A 19,672-nucleotide genomic window follows, 5' to 3' on the forward strand; every position below is an offset into this window, starting at 1 on the left:
TTCATTAGGTTTGGGTCTTGGGTTGCTCTGTAGGCCAGGCATAAGTCTCCCCTAAAAAGTCTATACAATACGGAGTACAGTGACAGGGATTTCAGTTGGTCCATGTAAGGCACATTCTGGAGGCCCTTGATCTTCTTTGTTAGAAACCTCTGAGGTCTCTCTAATTGCTGTAGGTGCTTAGTACACTATAAACCAAATGGGGCATTATATTCAATTATGGGCCAGATAAGTGCTGAGTATAGGGGGTTATAACGTCTTTTGCTCTTGAGGCAATGCCTTTACTAATCAAGTAAACTACATAGAAAGCTTACCTTACAACAAAACGTGGTGGTCGAAGTTAAGGTCGCAGTCAACCTCTGATCCCAGGTCCCTTACCACTTCATGGGTACTTAGGGTACTGCTATTGATTTGACAGTGTGAAGGGACATTGTTTGTGCCAAAGGGAATGATGATGCATTTCTTTGCATTCATTTTGATACAGTGACTAATACACCAGTTATTGGTCTGTGTGAGACCATTCTGGCGTATACTGACATCACTTGGGGATTCAATGACTGCAGCTAGTTTACAGTCATCTGCAAACTTGGTCAGCCACAACCCTTTAGTTTTGACCTGAACTTCTGAGAGGTATACACCAAACAGTAAGGGTCCTAGCACTGACCCCTGTGGCACCCTGCTGGTAACAGGTATGCTGGTTGATGTGGAGTCACCCACTTTGACAACGTGTGTCTGGTTTGTGAGCCAGCTGGCAAACCATCTTACATTGAAGGTTTATATTCAGTTTGCTAAGTTTATTGGCAATGCCTGAATGTGGGATTTTGTCAAAAGCCTTTGCCAAGTTGAGGTATGCTGTCAGCACAGATTTGCCCTCAACAATAGCCTTGGTCACACGTTCAAAGAAATCCACCAGATTAAACAGGCAAGATCTGCCCTTCATAAAGCCAAATTGGGTAGGATCCAGGGTTTGGGGGTCCCCTATGTCTTTATTTATGAGGTCCATAATGATACGTTCCATGGTCTTACAAATGAGGCTGGTCAGGCTTATGGGTCTGTAATTCCCCGGGTCCGTTGTTAGGCCACCTTTGTGGAGAGGAATAACTGTAGCTGTTCTCCATTCTGCAGGAACAAAACCAGTGGTTAGGGTATGACTGAAAAGGGTACTTAGTCGTGATGCTAGTTTATGTTTTAAGCATGTTTAGAAGGCAGCCTGGGATGTCATCTGGTCCCACAGAGTCCGTGTTCTCTGCCTTGGACAGGACTTTGAGGACCTACTCTTTAGATATGTAAGGTGGAGGGGGAGTTTGGGGGAGGCTTTTTTGTAAGTAAGAAGGGGATAAGGAAGTGAAATTTTTGCCAAACCTATCTGCTAGCAATTTTGCTATCTCTGTGGGATCAGTGAGCATGATACTGTTGGTCACCAGTTTTGGACATGCTTGGGTCCTACTGTTTAGGTTGCATAGGTTTCTCTCAAGGGAACTCTTGGAGGATTTGACAAGTTGTCTTATTTGATTGACTGTTAAGGCTGAGGAGGGTGCTATTCCATGGTCCTTGTCTTTGTTTTCTTGGACAGCAGCTTTTTGCATTTATTGTAGAGTTTGTTGATGCTGGAAGTTCACCATGTCAGCTTGATTTTACTTGGGGCTCTGGCTTTGATTCTGGCATGACCGAGTTTATACACTTACACAAATGATTGTACAGGCTTTAGTGTAAGCTTCAGAGTAGTTACCACTTTCAGCTTGGAATGCGTTTATACCTTCATCTAGGAGGATATAGTTTTGCTTGGTGAAGTTTTTTAGTTTAATTTCACCCTTTGCGAGTTCTGGTGTTAGTGTCAGTGCGAAGATGACGGACTTGTGGTCAGTTTGGTGAGGATCAAATCTAGAATGTTTGTTCCTCTTGTTGGGGTATGGATAATTTGCACCAGGGCATTTGAATTCACAAAGTCAAGGAACTTTTGTGCTAGCGAATTTGGGCTAGAGTTAGGCAATGGAAGCTGAGGGAATCCAACCTTGTACCACTGGACCACAGGAAATAGTTCATTAACAGCTCCTTAATCATCTAAACCATTAGCCACACAATCATGAATTTTTCTTAACCTATTAAAACATAGTAATTTTTGTCCTCAGAGAGGCATGAAACTATCACAAACTGATCAACACTGAGGTATGTATCTGTGTTATGTATAATGAAGCCACCAATCATTAGATTGCTTTGCAGGTTGTTAAGCCACAATGTCTGCCTTCTGCACTTTCCAGTCTGGATTAATTCAGTTTTAATTGCATGTATTGCAGATTCTTCCCCAAGCCTAAGGACTCCCCTACTGCCACAGTATGGTGATTGTGTATGAATTTATTGTAGTCAGTGGGAGGAATGTGTAACATGTTTCACGTACATAGTTCTGATTTTGTTAATCTCATGGCTTCTTTAGTTATAGATGAGGTATTTGAGGATGTACTCTGCTACACATGTACTCATCAGGTCTATATCAAATAGTCGAAGTCTTATAACTTCGAACACGTAATGTTCGAACACGTAATATCCGAACCATTATTTTCAATGTTACAAAACTTCGACGACGGATAAAAAAAAACGGAAAACAAAATAAACTGTTTTAAGGAGGGGACAAGACCCCCTGCGCCCCCCCCCCCCGCTACTTAAATATACCAACTCAGAGATTGCAACCCATTGAACAAAATGGAAACCTCCGCTTATGGAGATTTCCACTGAAACGCTGGAACGTTTACATATTCGAACTTATGGTCTTGACCATATGAGGCTCGAACTTGTAAAAGTTTGAGTACATGATAGGAACCTGTACTCCTCAGAAGACTGCTACATATGTACTGGTAGCAGTGAAGGTTTATTCACACAGAAGTGCTCCTGCTGAGACTTTAGACTAAATATTCTTATTCTGACTGTACTCAAGGTCATGCCAAAGAGTAATTCATTTTCTGTGAGTGTAACACAGTCCTTACATTCCCTGAGATAAACCATTATCTGTCAAGACTTTAAAAGTTTTAGGAGCTACAAAAAACACTACTAAAATGTTTAAAAGGATGTTAAACAGAACCTGTGCAATTAAAGTAAATTGTAAAGTGGAAGAGAAAATACTTGGGGGAGAGTAGGGTACCCCAAGACATAGCTGTTCAGCATGATCTACATATATGGGTTCCTCAAGACTGGTCAATGATCTGTGTTGTCGACCCGCTTTGGTTGACAATGCAGATGGTCAATAGCTGTACAATAACAGACATCCCAGAGGAAGTAGACTACACCTCTTCTCTGGTGACTGTGTGATCCTGACGTCAGTAAAGTCGCTATATAAAATTAGCAGGAGGGTTGCTGCAAAAACACTATTTATTTTGTGTGTTTTGAGAAGTTACTTTGGAGCATGTGCAGAACTGTGTCAGTGTCCAATTCAATGTTACTGTTGTCAGTCTTAGGCATGTCAAAATAACACAGATTAGACCTTCCCATTCATGTCTCGCATACAGACAGACACACACACACACACATATATATATATATATATATATATATATATATATATATATATATATATATATATATATGTGTGTGTGTGTGTGTAAAATCACATACTCAAAATACAGTTGGTATCAAAATGCTGTGTCCAATAAATAATGAAATTACTAAATATGAAGATTAACTGTATGAAATATATCAATGGGTTTTAAAATGAATCTAAAGGTAATGAAAATACGGATTGTAAAGCATTTATAGCTTGGCATAAGCACCAGACACAACATTGAGTAATGTTATGCTTGGCAGGAGCAAAAATAAAAGATGCGAGACAAGCCTTGGAACACCTTATTGTAAGAAGTACAAATCTGTTTTTATTCAGGTCAGTACAAATATTCTAATCAGTAAGGACTCTCCGGCTGTTAGTAAGGAACTTACAGCCCTCTTATGACAATATAGCTTGTACTGGTGTTAGGATGTATTTTTCACAAGTCAGATATAGAACGTATAGTCAGGTCAGCATGAATGAAATTTTTTGGGGGTAAACACCTATATGGAAAAAATGTCCCATTTAAAAAATGGAAATGTGGCGGGCATCCAAGCCTAGTTTGGGGCACACATGTTCAGACAGGATGGCGTGGATTTTTCAAGATCAAGGCAGAGAATTTTTGCAGCAGATGTTTTATATTTGACAAACACTAGGCAGGATTTTTGCCAGGTCAAAAATTTAACAGTTCACAGATAGCAAGATTTACAGTATGCATCTCTTGATGGTTGTTAATGCTAGCAGCACTGATAATTTTTTTTTTATTGGAAAATTTGCTACGCTCCCACAAGATTGATTGAGTTATTGCTTGTGAAACACAGCTGAAGAACAATGACTCGAAACCAGTCTGTCAGGGTATAAATGCTGTTACGGGTGACATTCTAAAAAAAAAAAAAGAAATCAGGTGGAGGTGATATGATAGGGATTAAAGATAGTTATGAGACCTGTGATTACTACATGTTTAATGATAACACCAACACTAAAGACCAACTGTGGCAACAAAGACAACCCCGGAACATACAATTGTTGGAGTGTATAGACCACCACAGTCAACTGCGGTGGTGGTGCTGTGGTAGCATTGTCGCCTCACAGTAAGACGCTGTCCTGTTCGATTCTCAGCTAAAGCATCTTCTGTGTGGAGACATGCCTGAATGGGCATGCCTTCGTTGAAGGTTGCGCGTCAGAGCTGGCAACTCGGTACGTAAAAATCTACTGCCAATCATTAGCGGGCGGAGTTCCACTGTGGCGACCCCTAACCAGGAAAAGCCGAAAGACACAACAACAAACAACATAGACCACCACAGTCAAGTGCTGATGACCTAGGGGAATTCATATAATTCTTGCATGAAATACAGGCGAGGAGAATAATGTTAACTGGGGGCTTAAATTTACCAGAAACAGACTGGAATAATGTTGATTTAACGTTAGTAAAGAAATTATTCACAACATATGTTCAGGAAACAGCAATTGCTTCAGATTGTAAAAAAACCTACCAGGAACGGAACATACTAGATATAGTTTGTGTTCCTAAAGAAATTACTGTTACTTCAACTCAAGTTTTACCACCATTGATGTGCAGTGATCATGGGGTTATAAACATTAATTTGTTGCTAGATAATTTTGTCAATCTGAAATCTAAACCAGTGCACAGAACATTACAGATTATATGGAAGCGAAACAGTCACTATGTAAACCTAACTGTAGTGAGGTGTTCATTGGAAAAACTGCACATGGAATGTGGAAAGCTTTGAAAGAGAAACTGAGTGCAAAACAAAAACAATCAAAAAAAATGTTTAACATCAGGATCTAGGCATACAATGTCAGAGCGATACATTTCCATAAAAATGCTGTTACGGGTGACATTCTAAAAAAAAAAAGAAATCAGGTGGAGGTGATATGATAGGGATTAAAGATAGTTATGAGACCTGTGATTACTACATGTTTAATGATAACACCAACACTAAAGACCAACTGTGGCAACAAAGACAACCCCGGAACATACAATTGTTGGAGTGTATAGACCACCACAGTCAACTGCGGTGGTGGTGCTGTGGTAGCGTTGTCGCCTCACAGTAAGACGCTGTCCTGTTCGATTCTCAGCTAAAGCATCTTCTGTGTGGAGACATGCCTGAATGGGCATGCCTTCGTTGAAGGTTGCGCGTCAGAGCTGGCAACTCGGTACGTAAAAATCTACTGCCAATCATTAGCGGGCCGGAGTTCCACTGTGGCGACCCCTAACCAGGAAAAGCCGAAAGACACAACAACAAACAACATAGACCACCACAGTCAAGTGCTGATGACCTAGGGGAATTCATATAATTCTTGCATGAAATACAGGCGAGGAGAATAATGTTAACTGGGGGCTTAAATTTACCAGAAACAGACTGGAATAATGTTGATTTAACGTTAGTAAAGAAATTATTCACAACATATGTTCAGGAAACAGCAATTGCTTCAGATTGTAAAAAAACCTACCAGGGAACGGAACATACTAGATATAGTTTGTGTTCCTAAAGAAATTACTGTTACTTCAACTCAAGTTTTACCACCATTGATGTGCAGTGATCATGGGGTTATAAACATTAATTTGTTGCTAGATAATTTTGGCAATCTGAAATCTAAACCAGTGCACAGAACATTACAGATTATATGGAAGCGAAACAGTCACTATGTAAACCTAACTGTAGTGAGGTGTTCATTGGAAAAACTGCACATGGAATGTGGAAAGCTTTGAAAGAGAAACTGAGTGCAAAACAAAAACAATCAAAAAAAATGTTTAACATCAGGATCTAGGCATACAATGTCAGAGCGATACATTTCCATAAAAACAAGATATTTGATTAAGGTGAGAGACAAAAAAATATAAGAAATGGAACAGAGGTCAAACTACAACTTTGAAAACTGAAATAAACTATGTTAACAAACAAATTAAGCATAGTGTGAGACAAGATAAAGAAAAAATTTAATTTATACAAAGATACCGAGCATTGTAAAAAAAACTTTTTATAAATGCATAAGATGTGAAAGGAGTAAAGACACAAACTGAAACTGTGTGTAGACTCAAATTTATTCTCAGACACAGATTTAGATATATTTACAAAATCTTATGCAAAACAGTTTGACTCTGCAAAGAGGATGATAAGTTGTCAAAGTGACATCCAAGTAAGCTCAGATACTGGAATCAAATTATATTATGTTGAAAAAGAAGTGCACAAACTGGATCCAAAAAAGGCACAGGGTGCAGACAGCATTAGTAATAATGACCTGGGAACACTTCAGCAATAACTTACAGAACCATTATATCTATTTACTAGGTAATATAAATATGGGGAGATTCCTCAAGATTGGAGCCATGCACTTATTAAACCTGTCTTTAAGGGAAAGGGGTGTAGGGCAAACCCAGAGTCATACAAACCTTGAAGTGTACTTTCATGTTGTGGAAAAAAAAATGGAGACTGTAATATTGGATAAATTGTTGTCAGAATTGGATAGGCTGGGGCTTGAAACCATACATCAGCATGCACATGTTGAAAATAGATCTATTACCACCTGTAATATGATGTTCTATAACAATATAACAACAGCTATAAATGAAAAATTGTGCTGTGATGTAATTTATAAAAATGTAACTTTAGCATTTGACAGGGTCATACATGAAACACTGATCCATAAATTAGAACAACTAGGTATTGATGTATGCTTGATAAGATGGATAGCTGCATGGGTTACAAACAGGATGAGGCAAGTATCATACAACAATTGGTCAGGTGAAAATTTTGGTTGCAGTCAGGGTGTCCCACAGGGCTCTGTCCTAGGCCATTACTTGTTTAGATTCTATCTTTCTGACCTAATATTTTCATCTGAGGTGATCTACAGTCTATATGCAGAATTGCAGATTACCTGAAACTAGTTAAATTGATTGCAAGTGTAATAGACAAGGCATGTCTGCAAAAGAACTTTGCTAAATTGACCATTTGGGCACAGGAGAATAATATGCTGACAAGTGCATCAAAAAACTAAGCATATGAGATTTGGAAGACAAACGGAAAGGTGAATATTTACTACAGGACATAGTGATTGAAACTGTAAATTCATTTAAGGACCTGGGTATATGGGTAGATCCAGACTTGAGATTTTCTAATCATTTCAACCGATTGGTTAATGATAGTTATAGAACTATAGGTTGCATAAAAAGATTTATAAAGTCCAGGAAATCAGAAACGATGAAGTCATTGTTAGTTACATTACACCCAAATGTGAGTATGGAATAACAATATTGAAACTTTATAAGAAAATAAGGTTAGCAAACTGGAAAGACTACAGTGGAAATATACCAAGTGCATCCATGGATGTAAAAAATTAAGTTATGAAAGACCAAAATATCTGAACTTATACAGTGCCTCATAGATACTTAAGAGGATATCTTATTCAGGTATACAATAGGGTATTTAGAGACAATTACCTCTGGGAATTTTTGGGCTCATCAAAAAGTAGTAGAGAATCAGTAGAAAACCTATGTAAAATATTCTTTAGGAATGAGAAGTGTACTAATTGGTTTTCTGAGAGGCAAGCTGATGCATGGAACTGACCACCAAATTATATTAAAGTAAGTACTAGTTTAGATATTTTAAGAACAGCCTGGGCACTTACTTTGGGAACAAGTAGTTTGGTATATTGGCAGACTAGAAGGGCATTAATGCCTGTGCTTGAACTATTTGTATATGTATGTAACATTTCAACAATTTGACATTAACTACTGTGATTGCATTAAAACTTTATGAATAATCACTAGTATGATAATGTTTTTACAAATAATTCTCATCAGGGTAATATATAATTATTGACCATGGGATGAGTAAGGTCAGTATTTAACCAATGGGATAAGTTAATTCAAGCACTAAAAGAGAAATTCACTAAGCTTAAAATGGTAAGGGTAACTAGCCTAGTACTTACCAATGAACAAGAGAACAAAATCTACAGTTTGTAAATAGTACTGCGTGCGGGTCTGTATGACAACAAATTGTACTTTATTAAACAGATAAACATGGAAAACAACACAGCAAATTACTTAGAAGCCATGATGTGCTTTGTTACATCAAAAACTTCTGAAACAGTAGCATCATTAGATCTGAACTGAAATCCAATGCACCTACTATGAGCTCCTTATTAACTATATCAGAGGGAAGGCAAAAGCAACACAAAATTACAATTACACTAATATGAAAACACTTGTATGGTGTGAAAAACAAAAATCTCTACACTACTACACTCAGCAGTACAGAAGATTAAGAAGTGATTCCATACCACTGGATAGGGGGGCTTGACCTATTCTGCATTGTTTGAATGTCACTGTTTAAAATACAAGGAAGAACATTCATTTCATAGCAAATTCTGAGAGAATACAAATATGTGATAAATAATATTACAACAAAACAAGATAAACAAGATGGTTCAAGAAATACTTGTGACAAATGGAATGAACTTGTACCACAAACTAGAAATGCTAAACCACTTCATTTGCTCTGAAATGGAAAACAATTATAAATGTTACTGAAAGGCAAGCTAAATTAATCCATGTTCTCATAGTAAAACAATAAAGACTGAGTAACAGAAGTTTGGGGCCCTGGTTCTGTGTTACCATGAAGAAAACAAACATAGTGAACAGCATTTTCAGACTCCATCCAGAAAATAAGACACACTCAACAATCACAGTCTAAAAGGTCACATCTTGGTCACCTTTTCTTCAGTCACTACACATATGGCCTTTCAACAGCTTCATAAAACAAACATATAACTTGCAAATTACTTTACCTACAGGTCTACAGAGACATTTAAATCCTCTTACCCTTCTCCGTAGTCTGTCTCTTTCTTCCCGGATTGCATTCATTGCCGCCTTTGTTCTGTTTAATTCCTCCTCCTTGCTGCATAACATGGCTGTTAAGCTTTCATTCTCTTCCCTTAGGCCTGCCAGCTCCTTTTCCCATCTACATCTCTCTTCAGCCAGGTTAGGGTAAAAATCTCGTCCCAGTACACCTTCAATCTCTTCTACTGTCTGTTAACAGCCATAGTGAAATGAGGAAAAGAAAAAAGAAGGAGCCAATAGTGTTTGAAAATGAATATTTATGTTAAGTGAATCAATCTTTTTTTAAATTTATTTTTTAACCAGGTAGTCCCACTAGGCAGAAGGATATTCTTTCAGGAGAGACCCAAGAACATTAAGTTACTTCATTAGAGTCATTGTAGTATGTAAATGGAAACTGGGTGGAGTTGAACCCATGGATATAGGGTAGAGCTCATTAGTAGCCTGTAGCCTTAATCTTCTGAGCTAAAATGCTGACTACTTAGAGCATGAATATATTCATGTACATTTAGAATATATACTAGTGGAAACTAATCAAATGAGTTGCTGACACCCAAAAATTCAACATGTGCAAAACGATGGCCAGTGTCCAAATGTTATGTCTATTGTTCAAAAGCCACACTTACAGAACTGCCTGCCTTAAAATGGGTGATTTGTGACCCATGCACCAAATAAAGATCATGATACAAACTGTTTTCAAAAGGACATGAACTTTTAATTACCCATTCCCTGTTTTTGTTTCATTACATAATATATCTCATTCAGTAGTCAATCAGCAGCTTGGTTTCACTGTAATAAAATCTCACTGCCCAACAACGATGACAGGTCTGCAGAATCAAACTTACAACTGTGAAGTGATTGACAGCATCACTACAACATATTGTATGAGCTGGCTGTGGAAACAAATATGAAGAGCAAACAAATCTTTGTTATCACATAAATGCTGGGGCACACTATTGATTAAACTGTATACATAACTAATGCACATTCATCAAGACTGGAAATGAAAAAAAGTTTCTTGTATAAAACAGGAAGATCAACAGTTGACCAGAACCCAATATCTACCAGAAAACTGAAAGCTACATTTCATTTGTAGTTCACCAGTACAACAGCAGTGACCACCAGCAGTCCCAAAGCAAACAGTGCTACCAAACATAAACAGTCCTCATTCAAATGTCCTTTGCTACCCTACACAAAACAAATAAAACTCAATACCTTTACTAGAGGCAGTGCAGAATGATCTTACAATGTATATACATGCACACACAGCACTAAAACTGTGAACAGCAAGCATAACACCTCCATAACTCAAAAACATTAAAACTTCTGTAAAACCTACACGATTTTGCAACTGATAAGCAAAGGAAAAGTCAGTACTAATCAAAATGCTACATTAAAACGAGGCCAGAAAAATGGGCATCAGTGGACAGCAAAATAAATTTCATAATGGAACTACATCAATAAAAGGAAACTATTTTCTTCAACAATATTCATTCGTATCTAATATACGACAGAAAACATACAAAACAGTACAAAAACAAAACAAAAAAACATGCTGAACCAAGGTATACTACCAGTAATTAAAGGGGGGATGTTGGCTGTGCAGTATTTATCCACATTTGCTTCTATTAGGATACTCAGGTTTTAGATCATGTAGTCTAACTACAGCACTAGTGGGTAAACATGCCCCCACCCTTCACCATTGATTGTTGCTTAATTATCCACTTCTTGTATAAATTGATCTAGACGACGAAGGACACAGAACTCTACTTTTTGCAGGTAGAATGACAAAGCTGCCCCATTTTTTACCTTTATGAACAGTAGATATTTTGTGTCTAGGGAGTACCCCTCCTTGTGAAAGAAACTATATAGGTTCCCCAACCAGAAAAAGTCAAATACACATCTTACAATGTTTCAAGCAATCTGCAGGCACTAACTGTGGATACTACAAAAATACAGACAAGGCAATGATTGCAGAGAACAGAAAGAAAAAAGTCAATGTAATAAGAGCCCCAGCCTTGGTATTCACTAAAACACAGGTTTTGGCTAAAGTAAGAGTGCAAATGTATATAGTAATAAAAATATCACATTATTTTGTCAGTGCATAGAAGAATAAAGCCCTGACTACTGCCTACGTGACCCAGCTTTGAATAGCAGCTTAGGCATTTGATGGCTCAATCAGGGAGGCTGGGCATGTCCAACGTTGGGGGGGGGGGGGGCAGGGCATGAAATTAATGACACACCTCTGAGGCTGATTTCCACTGGAAGTCAGGGAAGAGAGGGGGTGTGGCTGAATCAAACACAGAGGTAAGGATGATATGACAACATAGCCCATTGCATGCGTGACCTGGGACATCATAAGTAAGTGCCAAGGGAGCAGGACCTTAGGAGCAAAAGCATTCCTCAAAAGTAGTATGAAGATGTCTCAGGAAGCCTCCGTCTCCTCACTAGGTCCAAATGTGTCGGAGTCAGCTCAGAGAGGTTGAGCAAGTTCAGTAGGTCTGCTGGGCAAGGAGAGGCTCTGGGAACAGCTGATAGCTGTAGAAGAGCCAAAAATGTCACATAAAATGTTATATTATTTTAAATGATAATTATAAAGCCTCTTTGTTTACTAAGTTAATGTTATGAGTAATATGATATTTATGTCTGGCAATGGGTATGTTATGCAGTTTTATCTAAATATTTGTAAAGCATATACATAGCTGAATAATTCTGAAACAGGTATGCAATTAAGAAACTTGAAATAATGCTTTTCCTGAACAGTACAATATAACATTTAAATTATATTTTCTAATAAATGCATTTTTGTAATTGTATTGCTCTATTTTAACCAAATACAGATTTTCCCCCCAAAACAAGGTCTAACCAAAATGCATATAATAGGTCATACAAGTTTTCCACATTTTTAAAATTTGAGTAAGATTTTGGTGAATGTTTCTGTAAACAGATTTTGCACTTCATTTCTGTTGTGTTTAGTTTGAAAAAGTATTTCCTCTGTACCTGGATCCTTATATACTGGCTAGTGTACCTATGGATCCATGAGAACAAGGTTTCTATCAAACCACAATGTGGCATCCATCACCTAAAGAGCTGCCCAAACTGACACCAGATGACTAATCTGGGTTCACTTCTGTTATTAACTACTTATAGTCTTGATTTCAAAGTTGTTAAATGCATTTGCCACATCTTTAGTATATTTCTATGCTGTCATGTGTTGATTATTGTGATATTTACTTCTAATGTCTGCATTTGACATCTGTGATTTGTACAGCTGGAACACCAAAGCCTTTGTAAAAGCAATTTCATTTCATTTGTTTACAATAGTGAATAATTTAATCCATTAATTTCTTAATTTCTTCTCTAATATTTATATACATATATATATATATATATATATATATATATATATATATATATATAAAAACTTTTTCTGATTTCATATAGCTGTGTTCTTGCTTGTGAACTAATGACTTCATTATGTCTGGAGATTTTCTTGTAAGGATGCCAGTGAAAACAAGATTTCTCAGATGGGCATTCCTACTTTAAAATAAAATATGTATAAATATTAGTAAGGGCTGACGGTGGCAAGGCTAAGTTGCAATGGCCACAACCCTTGGTTTGGGAAAATTAAAACCCACTTTGCAAGCCACAATTCATTAGGATCATAGGAAGTTACTAGGCTAATGGCCCTAGGGCCTTACAAGCCTAACCAAGTTCTACCCTTATTTTCACTATCAGCACCTATTGCCCCTGTCCAAGAGGGACACAGGTGGAGACCCCATGATGAATTTACGACTACCCATCCAATCATCTAGACTGCATGTGAAGAGGGCCAATGAGGTGCTCTGTTTGACATGAAGTGGGAGTCTGTTCCAAAGGTGTGGTAACCTCTGGGAGGCAAATCTGTCCCTCAAGCAGGTTCTATTAATGTCACATACCAGGTTAAGGTCTTTACAGCAAGTAACCTGTTGTGTACCATTTAACTTATGGAGATGTAGCATTTCCAATAAAGCAGGATCAGAGATTGCCTTCCATGCAAGGGACAGATCACCTCTGATAGTCTGTATAAAACAGAATAAAGTGACAGTGATTTCAGATGATCCACATAGGACAGATGCTGAAGACCTACAATTTTCCTTGCGAGGAACCTTTGTGGTCTCTCCAATTGCTGCAGATACTTTGAAAGGTACATACCAAAAGGGGCATTGTACTCAATTATTGGCCTGATAAGGGAAGAGTACAGGGTGCTTGTAACTTCTTTTTTTCTGGAGGCAATGCCCATACTTATGAGATGAGAAATCTAGAATGCCCTTCTTACCACTGTGGAGACATGGTGGTCAAAGGTGAGGGTGCTGTCAACCTGTGTGCCCAGGTCTCTCAGCAATGAGTGCATACTTAATGTGTTGCTGTTGACATGGTAGTTAGCAGAAATACCACCCTTAATGAAAGGGATGATAATACATTTTTTTGCATTGAGTTTAAGGCCATGACTTTTGCACCAATCACTTTTAAGACCCTCTTGTAGGATGTTGACATCATTTGGAGATTCTATGACTGCTCCCAGCTTGCAGTCATCAGCAAACTGTCAGCCACAGACCTTCAGTTTTTGCTTGTACTTTGGAGAAACAGATTCCAAACAGTAGAGGTCCCAGGACTGATCCCTGTGGAATACCACTGGTTACAGGTCTGGTGTTGGAGGTGGATTCCCCTATTTTGACTATATGAGTTCTATCAGTGAGCCAGTTAGTGACCCATCTAATGATACAAGGGTTGCTACCTACCTGGGTGAGTTTGTCAATAATGCCTGAGTGCAGGATAGTGTCAAACACCTTGGCTCAGTCTAGGTAGGCTGTATGTACAGATTTCCCCTCGTCCAAGGTCTTGAAGAAGTCCACCAGGTTTAACAGGCATGATCTCCCTTGTCAAACCCAAACTGAGTAGGGTCAAGTGTTTGGAGATTACATACATCTTTGTTGATAATGTCCATGATGATTCACTCCATGGCCTTGTAGATGAGGCTAGTAGGTCTATAGTTCCTGGGGTCAATGGAAGCAGCACCTTTGTGCAAGAGAATAACGGTGGCCATTTTTCATTCAGCTGGGATGAAGCCAGTGCTTAGACTATGACTGAACAGAGTACCCTATGGTGTTGCTAATTCTTTTTGGAGCCCATGTAGGACATGGGCTGGGATGTTATTCAAGCATAAGTCTGCAAGGAAGCTTGTCAGATAAGTATGAAAGTAAGACATGATGTCTCTGATTAGGTTGCTTTTCCCCGGTGCCCAATACAATCTGCCTGTGTGCCACCCTGTGGCACTTACATCAGAGGTTGCCTATTCATGCCCTAGAATGAATAAGGTTATTTTTTTGCAACAAAACTGGGTGTCAAGTTTACCATTATGTGGTAGGGTAGCTGGGATATTTAAATCAGGCTAAACAATCACTGCCAGCACAATACTAACATCAACATGCCAACTCAGTGGGAGGTGACAGTTATTAGCTACTACAAGGATGATTTTTTTATCAATTAAATATCCATCCTAAGCTCTTCCTGGAGAAACTGTTGATACTGTTCTAAAATGGTGACTCCGTGGCAGGAGTCATCAATCCTCCAGCCACATAGCAACATAAATGAATGTGGAACACCCTTAAGTGTGTAACTCATAGTGGCAAAATAATTAACTGTCTAAAATTCTACAAAAACTTGATTCCAGGTGCAAAGTATAGGAAAGTCAGTGATGTGATTTGATAGAGCAAAATTAAATTATCCTTTTTATAACATGTAACAATGTCATCATTTAAAGGAGAGGGAATACCAGAAATCAGTCAAAAAATATCAAAAACAAAACAACTTCCAAAGGAGACAGAGATGGATTATTTTATGAAGGGACAAACGCTTCTAATAATGTCACATCTGAAACAAACAAGGACCATCAGTCTCCTGAGACCACCAATGTGCACTAAAAACTGATTTTTATACTACAGTTAAGTTGTCGATCAATGAATACCAAAGCTGAAACATATTCAAATGTTTACAGAGGCACTCACCTACCATGTACAAATAAAACTTTCTGTAGTGGGATTCAGGCAGACATATGTAAGTTTCAGGAACAAAAAGGAACTGTAGACCCTCCTCCATACTTTTTGGAAAGCTCTGTTGTTACACAACCTAGTGTGTGAAATTGCAGTACAAAAAGTAGATGGCTCTGCTTTCATAAGACTGCTTTGACAACTATCAGTGTTCTAGATCAAGAAAACACACTGCTTTTTATCACAGCTGTCATAGCTGAACCTATGTGCTGAGAAACAAATTGTGACAAATAAATGCATCTGGAATGACAAGTGTCTTGACACCATAATTAAAATAGCATTTCACACAAAAGAGAGGGGTAAGGTAAGTGCAGTAATATGCCATGCCTGGTTATGTGTATACTGCCATGGTATTTACCCATGTCTTTTCGGGTTTGGTCACATGGGTGAAGTCACTAGGTATGATCAAAACCCTATAGAATCCATACCCAAACATGCGATACTGCTACTCTACAAAGAATACATATTTGTTTGAAAACGTGTAGTGAAAAAATATATTTGTAATACCTACAATAGTTTTTTGAAGTCTAATGATAATGAGTAGCGTACTGCACCCCATTTCTTTAATTCCCATGAAGTCTTTATTAATGCAGTCCAAGCATATGTGTATTAACAATACTCAGCATTAATGAAATTCAAAAAAGCCAAAAAACACGCCAGACCAGCTGTAAGTAAAGTAAGCGCTTTTGTTTACTTCATAAGCAAACTATATCAGACAAAATAATAATTACACCAAGCCCTTTATATATATCTCCAAAAACATCAATTAATAAATTAATCAATTACATAATTAATCCACTCTTAAACGAATACAAAACCCAAACATTTTCATTACCCCTAAAATTCTAAATTTCTAATATCATACAAACATTTTTAATCAAGTTAAAAGATGAATACAAATCAGTTACCACAATAATACATTCATCTAAAACATTATTTCAGTCTTAAAATGCATTTAATAGACAAATTATCATTTAGCCCAGGGAAAAGATGTGCATTAAATCTTAATTGCCAAATTAGTTCCCTTTCATCCAATTTTCAGGCCACAGGACCCCCCCCCCCTATCCGTACCCACTACCTGATCAATCACAAAAAATAGGAAAGCATGCAATGGATACAGATTGATATGCCTAACTAGGGCATTGTTCAAATTTAATTTCCTAATATCATAAATGCACTGTTTAAGGCATTTTTCCGTCCTTCCAATATAAAATGCAACATAGCCATATAAACCACATTTTTAGAAATACAGTTATAGTTGCCCTTTAGAAAGTAGGTCCTCCCATACATATTAAATGAATTTGTGACATTCACAAATTTACAAAAATGACAAAAAACACACTTAGACATTCTACCATTAGAAGTAACAGTATTGATGTTCCTTTCTAAGATATTTTTCAAGTTATTACCCTTTCTAAACACAATTCCAGGTTTTTCTTTTATCCTTCCATTAATCAAAGTGTCCTCCCTAAGAAAACACCAATTCTTATTAATAATATATCTGAGGTTGTCCGCGTCAAGTGAAAACCACTCTGTGAAATTTCATCTTTCACATCGGACTCAATATTCGACTGACTCATACCAAGATAATCCGTGGTCATATCACCACCGGGCATATCGATTCCCTCAGAAGGCAGAGCATCCCCAACCAATAAATCAGTACACAAAAGGGGCTTAAAAGTCCCAATCCTTCTTTTAAAACTGATTCCATCAAAAATTTCATCTAAAATAAAGTCACCTTCATCCGTGACCATTCCAGTCACCTTCATCCGTGACCATTCCAGATGCTCTAACCATCTGCCCCTTCACCACAGCCTTCTTTTGGTGATAGGGATGGGCACTTGACCAATGCAGGAAGGCATTAGAATAAGTAGCCTTCCTAAAGATCTCAGAAACAAATCTTTTATTAACTAAATCCTTACATAATTCAATGTCCAAATATGAAATGAAATCAGTTTTAAATTAAAATGTAAACCTCAAAATATCAGTAAAATTACTCATATGTATAATAAGGGCTTCCACAGACTCCAAACTACCCTCCCAAATTATAAAGATATCGTCCAGGTAGCGAGTATACCAAATAACACTTCTCTTGAAAAGGTCATCCTTAAATAAAAACTCCTTTTCCCAGTGTGAAATAACTATATCGGCAAATGTTGCACCACAGGGAGAACCCATCGCTACACCGGTTTTCTGCAAGTAAAAGTCCCCATTGAACATAAAGTAATTATTAGTTAAAACCAATTCCAAAATGTAAACCAGTAGGTCAATTTCCTTACCATCACTCTTTTATACATAAGGAAATCCCCAGCCCAATTTCCTGAGGTATGACAGTATACAATTCCCTAACGTCAATTGTTAGAAAATTATATTTATCATGGAACTTTAAATTAATGGCTTTCAGGAAGGCCCAGGAATCGCGGCAAATACGCAATTCACCTTTAAGGTACTTTTTCAACATAGCATCCAAATACTTTGCACACCTAAAGGTAAAAGATTGCCTACCATCCACATTTGGGTGCATAGGTGGATTTTTCATGTCCTTATGTATTTTCGGAAATCCGAAAATCACTGGAGTAATAGGACTAGTAATGGAAAAATAATTCAATAAATCAATATCTATGGATGCTTCAATAAATAAATTAATGTACCCATTAAAACATTGACAAGCCCAATTCATCTCATTCCTGGAAACCTTCTCATAGGCATCCCAGACTAATAATGCACACATGCGAGCATTATAATCAGATAAAGTCATAAAAATGAGGCCTCCCCCTTTATCGGGTTTTATAACCCGAATACCACTAGTTTTTAAAACAGAGAGAGTTTCCTTCTCAGAATCAGTAATATTAAACATGGATACATCCGGTTTACAATTATTTAACAAACATCTAATGTCATTTTCGCAAACCTTCTCAAATAGTTGTATGGTACTATTAAGCGGTGGGTTAAAAACACTTGCAACTCTAAATTCACTAGCCAATTTACTGTTACTACCAAACAGCACATTTAAATTTAATTTACATGTAAAACTTTTCAAATCAATGTTTTAGCTAAATCGGCCTGAACAGAAGGAACAAAAGTAAACCCACGGGCCAACAATTCAATAAGCACATTTGAAGGCAAAAAATTGGTATAATTAAAAATTTTAAAGTCACGATGTTCATCGAAAAAAATCCTAACCTATTTTTGCTTTTACTGTCCTTGGACTACAGACCTCACAACATGGTGACACAGTTACCTCCCCCTCCGTTTGTTCTCCTTCCTCTTCCACTGTTTCTGAGATGGTCCAGCTTGTTGCTGTACATGATTGTCCTTGCTGGATATCTGAAAATCCCGCTGCAGGAATTGCTGGTTACGATCTTGTTGCCCCTGCCTATTTTGCAGCCGTTCACTCCGTCTAATAGGCGAATTAACACTGGCGTCAGGAACAGCTTCACCGTTCTGCTCATTACTACTGACACCATCCTGTATGGAAGAGTCCAAGTTCGATGAAACCATCAGACTATACACACCAGGGGGGGAAGGATAGGTAACACCATTCCCATAATCACGCAAGTCTCTAGCCAGTTTTTTAATCTTGGTCTCTTTCAATTTATGAAGTGAGCTATCAATGCTTGAAAAAATATGGCAATAATCAAATCTGTATCTAGGAAAATCACTGTCAGCTTAGATTTTCAAATCCAAGCGGGTAAGTTCAGGTTTCAAAGATTCGATTTGTGCTGAGTAGTCTTTGATCAATAAATGAATGAACTCGCAACCCTGTTTGTCAAACAGGTTCAGCAACTCCAAATGAAGGGGCGAGTTCCTAATAAGCCTAGTTGGAAAACGCCACTGCCTTAACCATTTTGGGACTTGTTGATGATGCAGGCATTCATTAAGGTACAAAACTTCCAACTGAAGTTTCTAAAACTTAAATTGTTTCTGGTCAAAGATTTTTACATTGTTGACAATATTTTTCAATATAGGCTCAGCTACAACACTGTTTCCGCCCAACCCCCCAGTGTCAAAACCGGGAAGGGCAGGTTCTTTAAACCAGTCATTCAAAGAAGGTAGCGTGACATTACCATTCAACGACCCTTGTACTGCATTCACAGCATGCCCAGTACTATGTTGATTCCAAACCGACCCGATAGTCAGAACTGGGCCACTACCAACAGTGGCAGTCAATAAAGTAGTCCTTCGATCCTGAAGGGC

At 37.8% G+C, this 19,672-nt stretch overlaps 1 protein-coding gene across 2 annotated transcripts in view; it reads right to left on the minus strand.

Moving 5' to 3' along the window:
* Positions 1–19,672, minus strand: part of MCC (MCC regulator of WNT signaling pathway) — a 1,047,208-nt gene that overhangs the window by 446,808 nt on the left and 580,728 nt on the right. For both annotated transcript variants that reach the window (XM_044064211.1, XM_044064210.1), the window contains exon 6: positions 9,372–9,578. In XM_044064211.1, the coding sequence (XP_043920146.1) occupies positions 9,372–9,578 (207 nt within the window). The remainder of the gene's footprint in view (positions 1–9,371; positions 9,579–19,672) is intronic.

This window comes from Protopterus annectens, chromosome 2.part2 (genome assembly GCF_019279795.1).
Source record: "Protopterus annectens isolate FY-2018-M chromosome 2.part2, PAN1.0, whole genome shotgun sequence".
NCBI classification, from domain to species: domain Eukaryota; kingdom Metazoa; phylum Chordata; order Ceratodontiformes; family Protopteridae; genus Protopterus; species Protopterus annectens.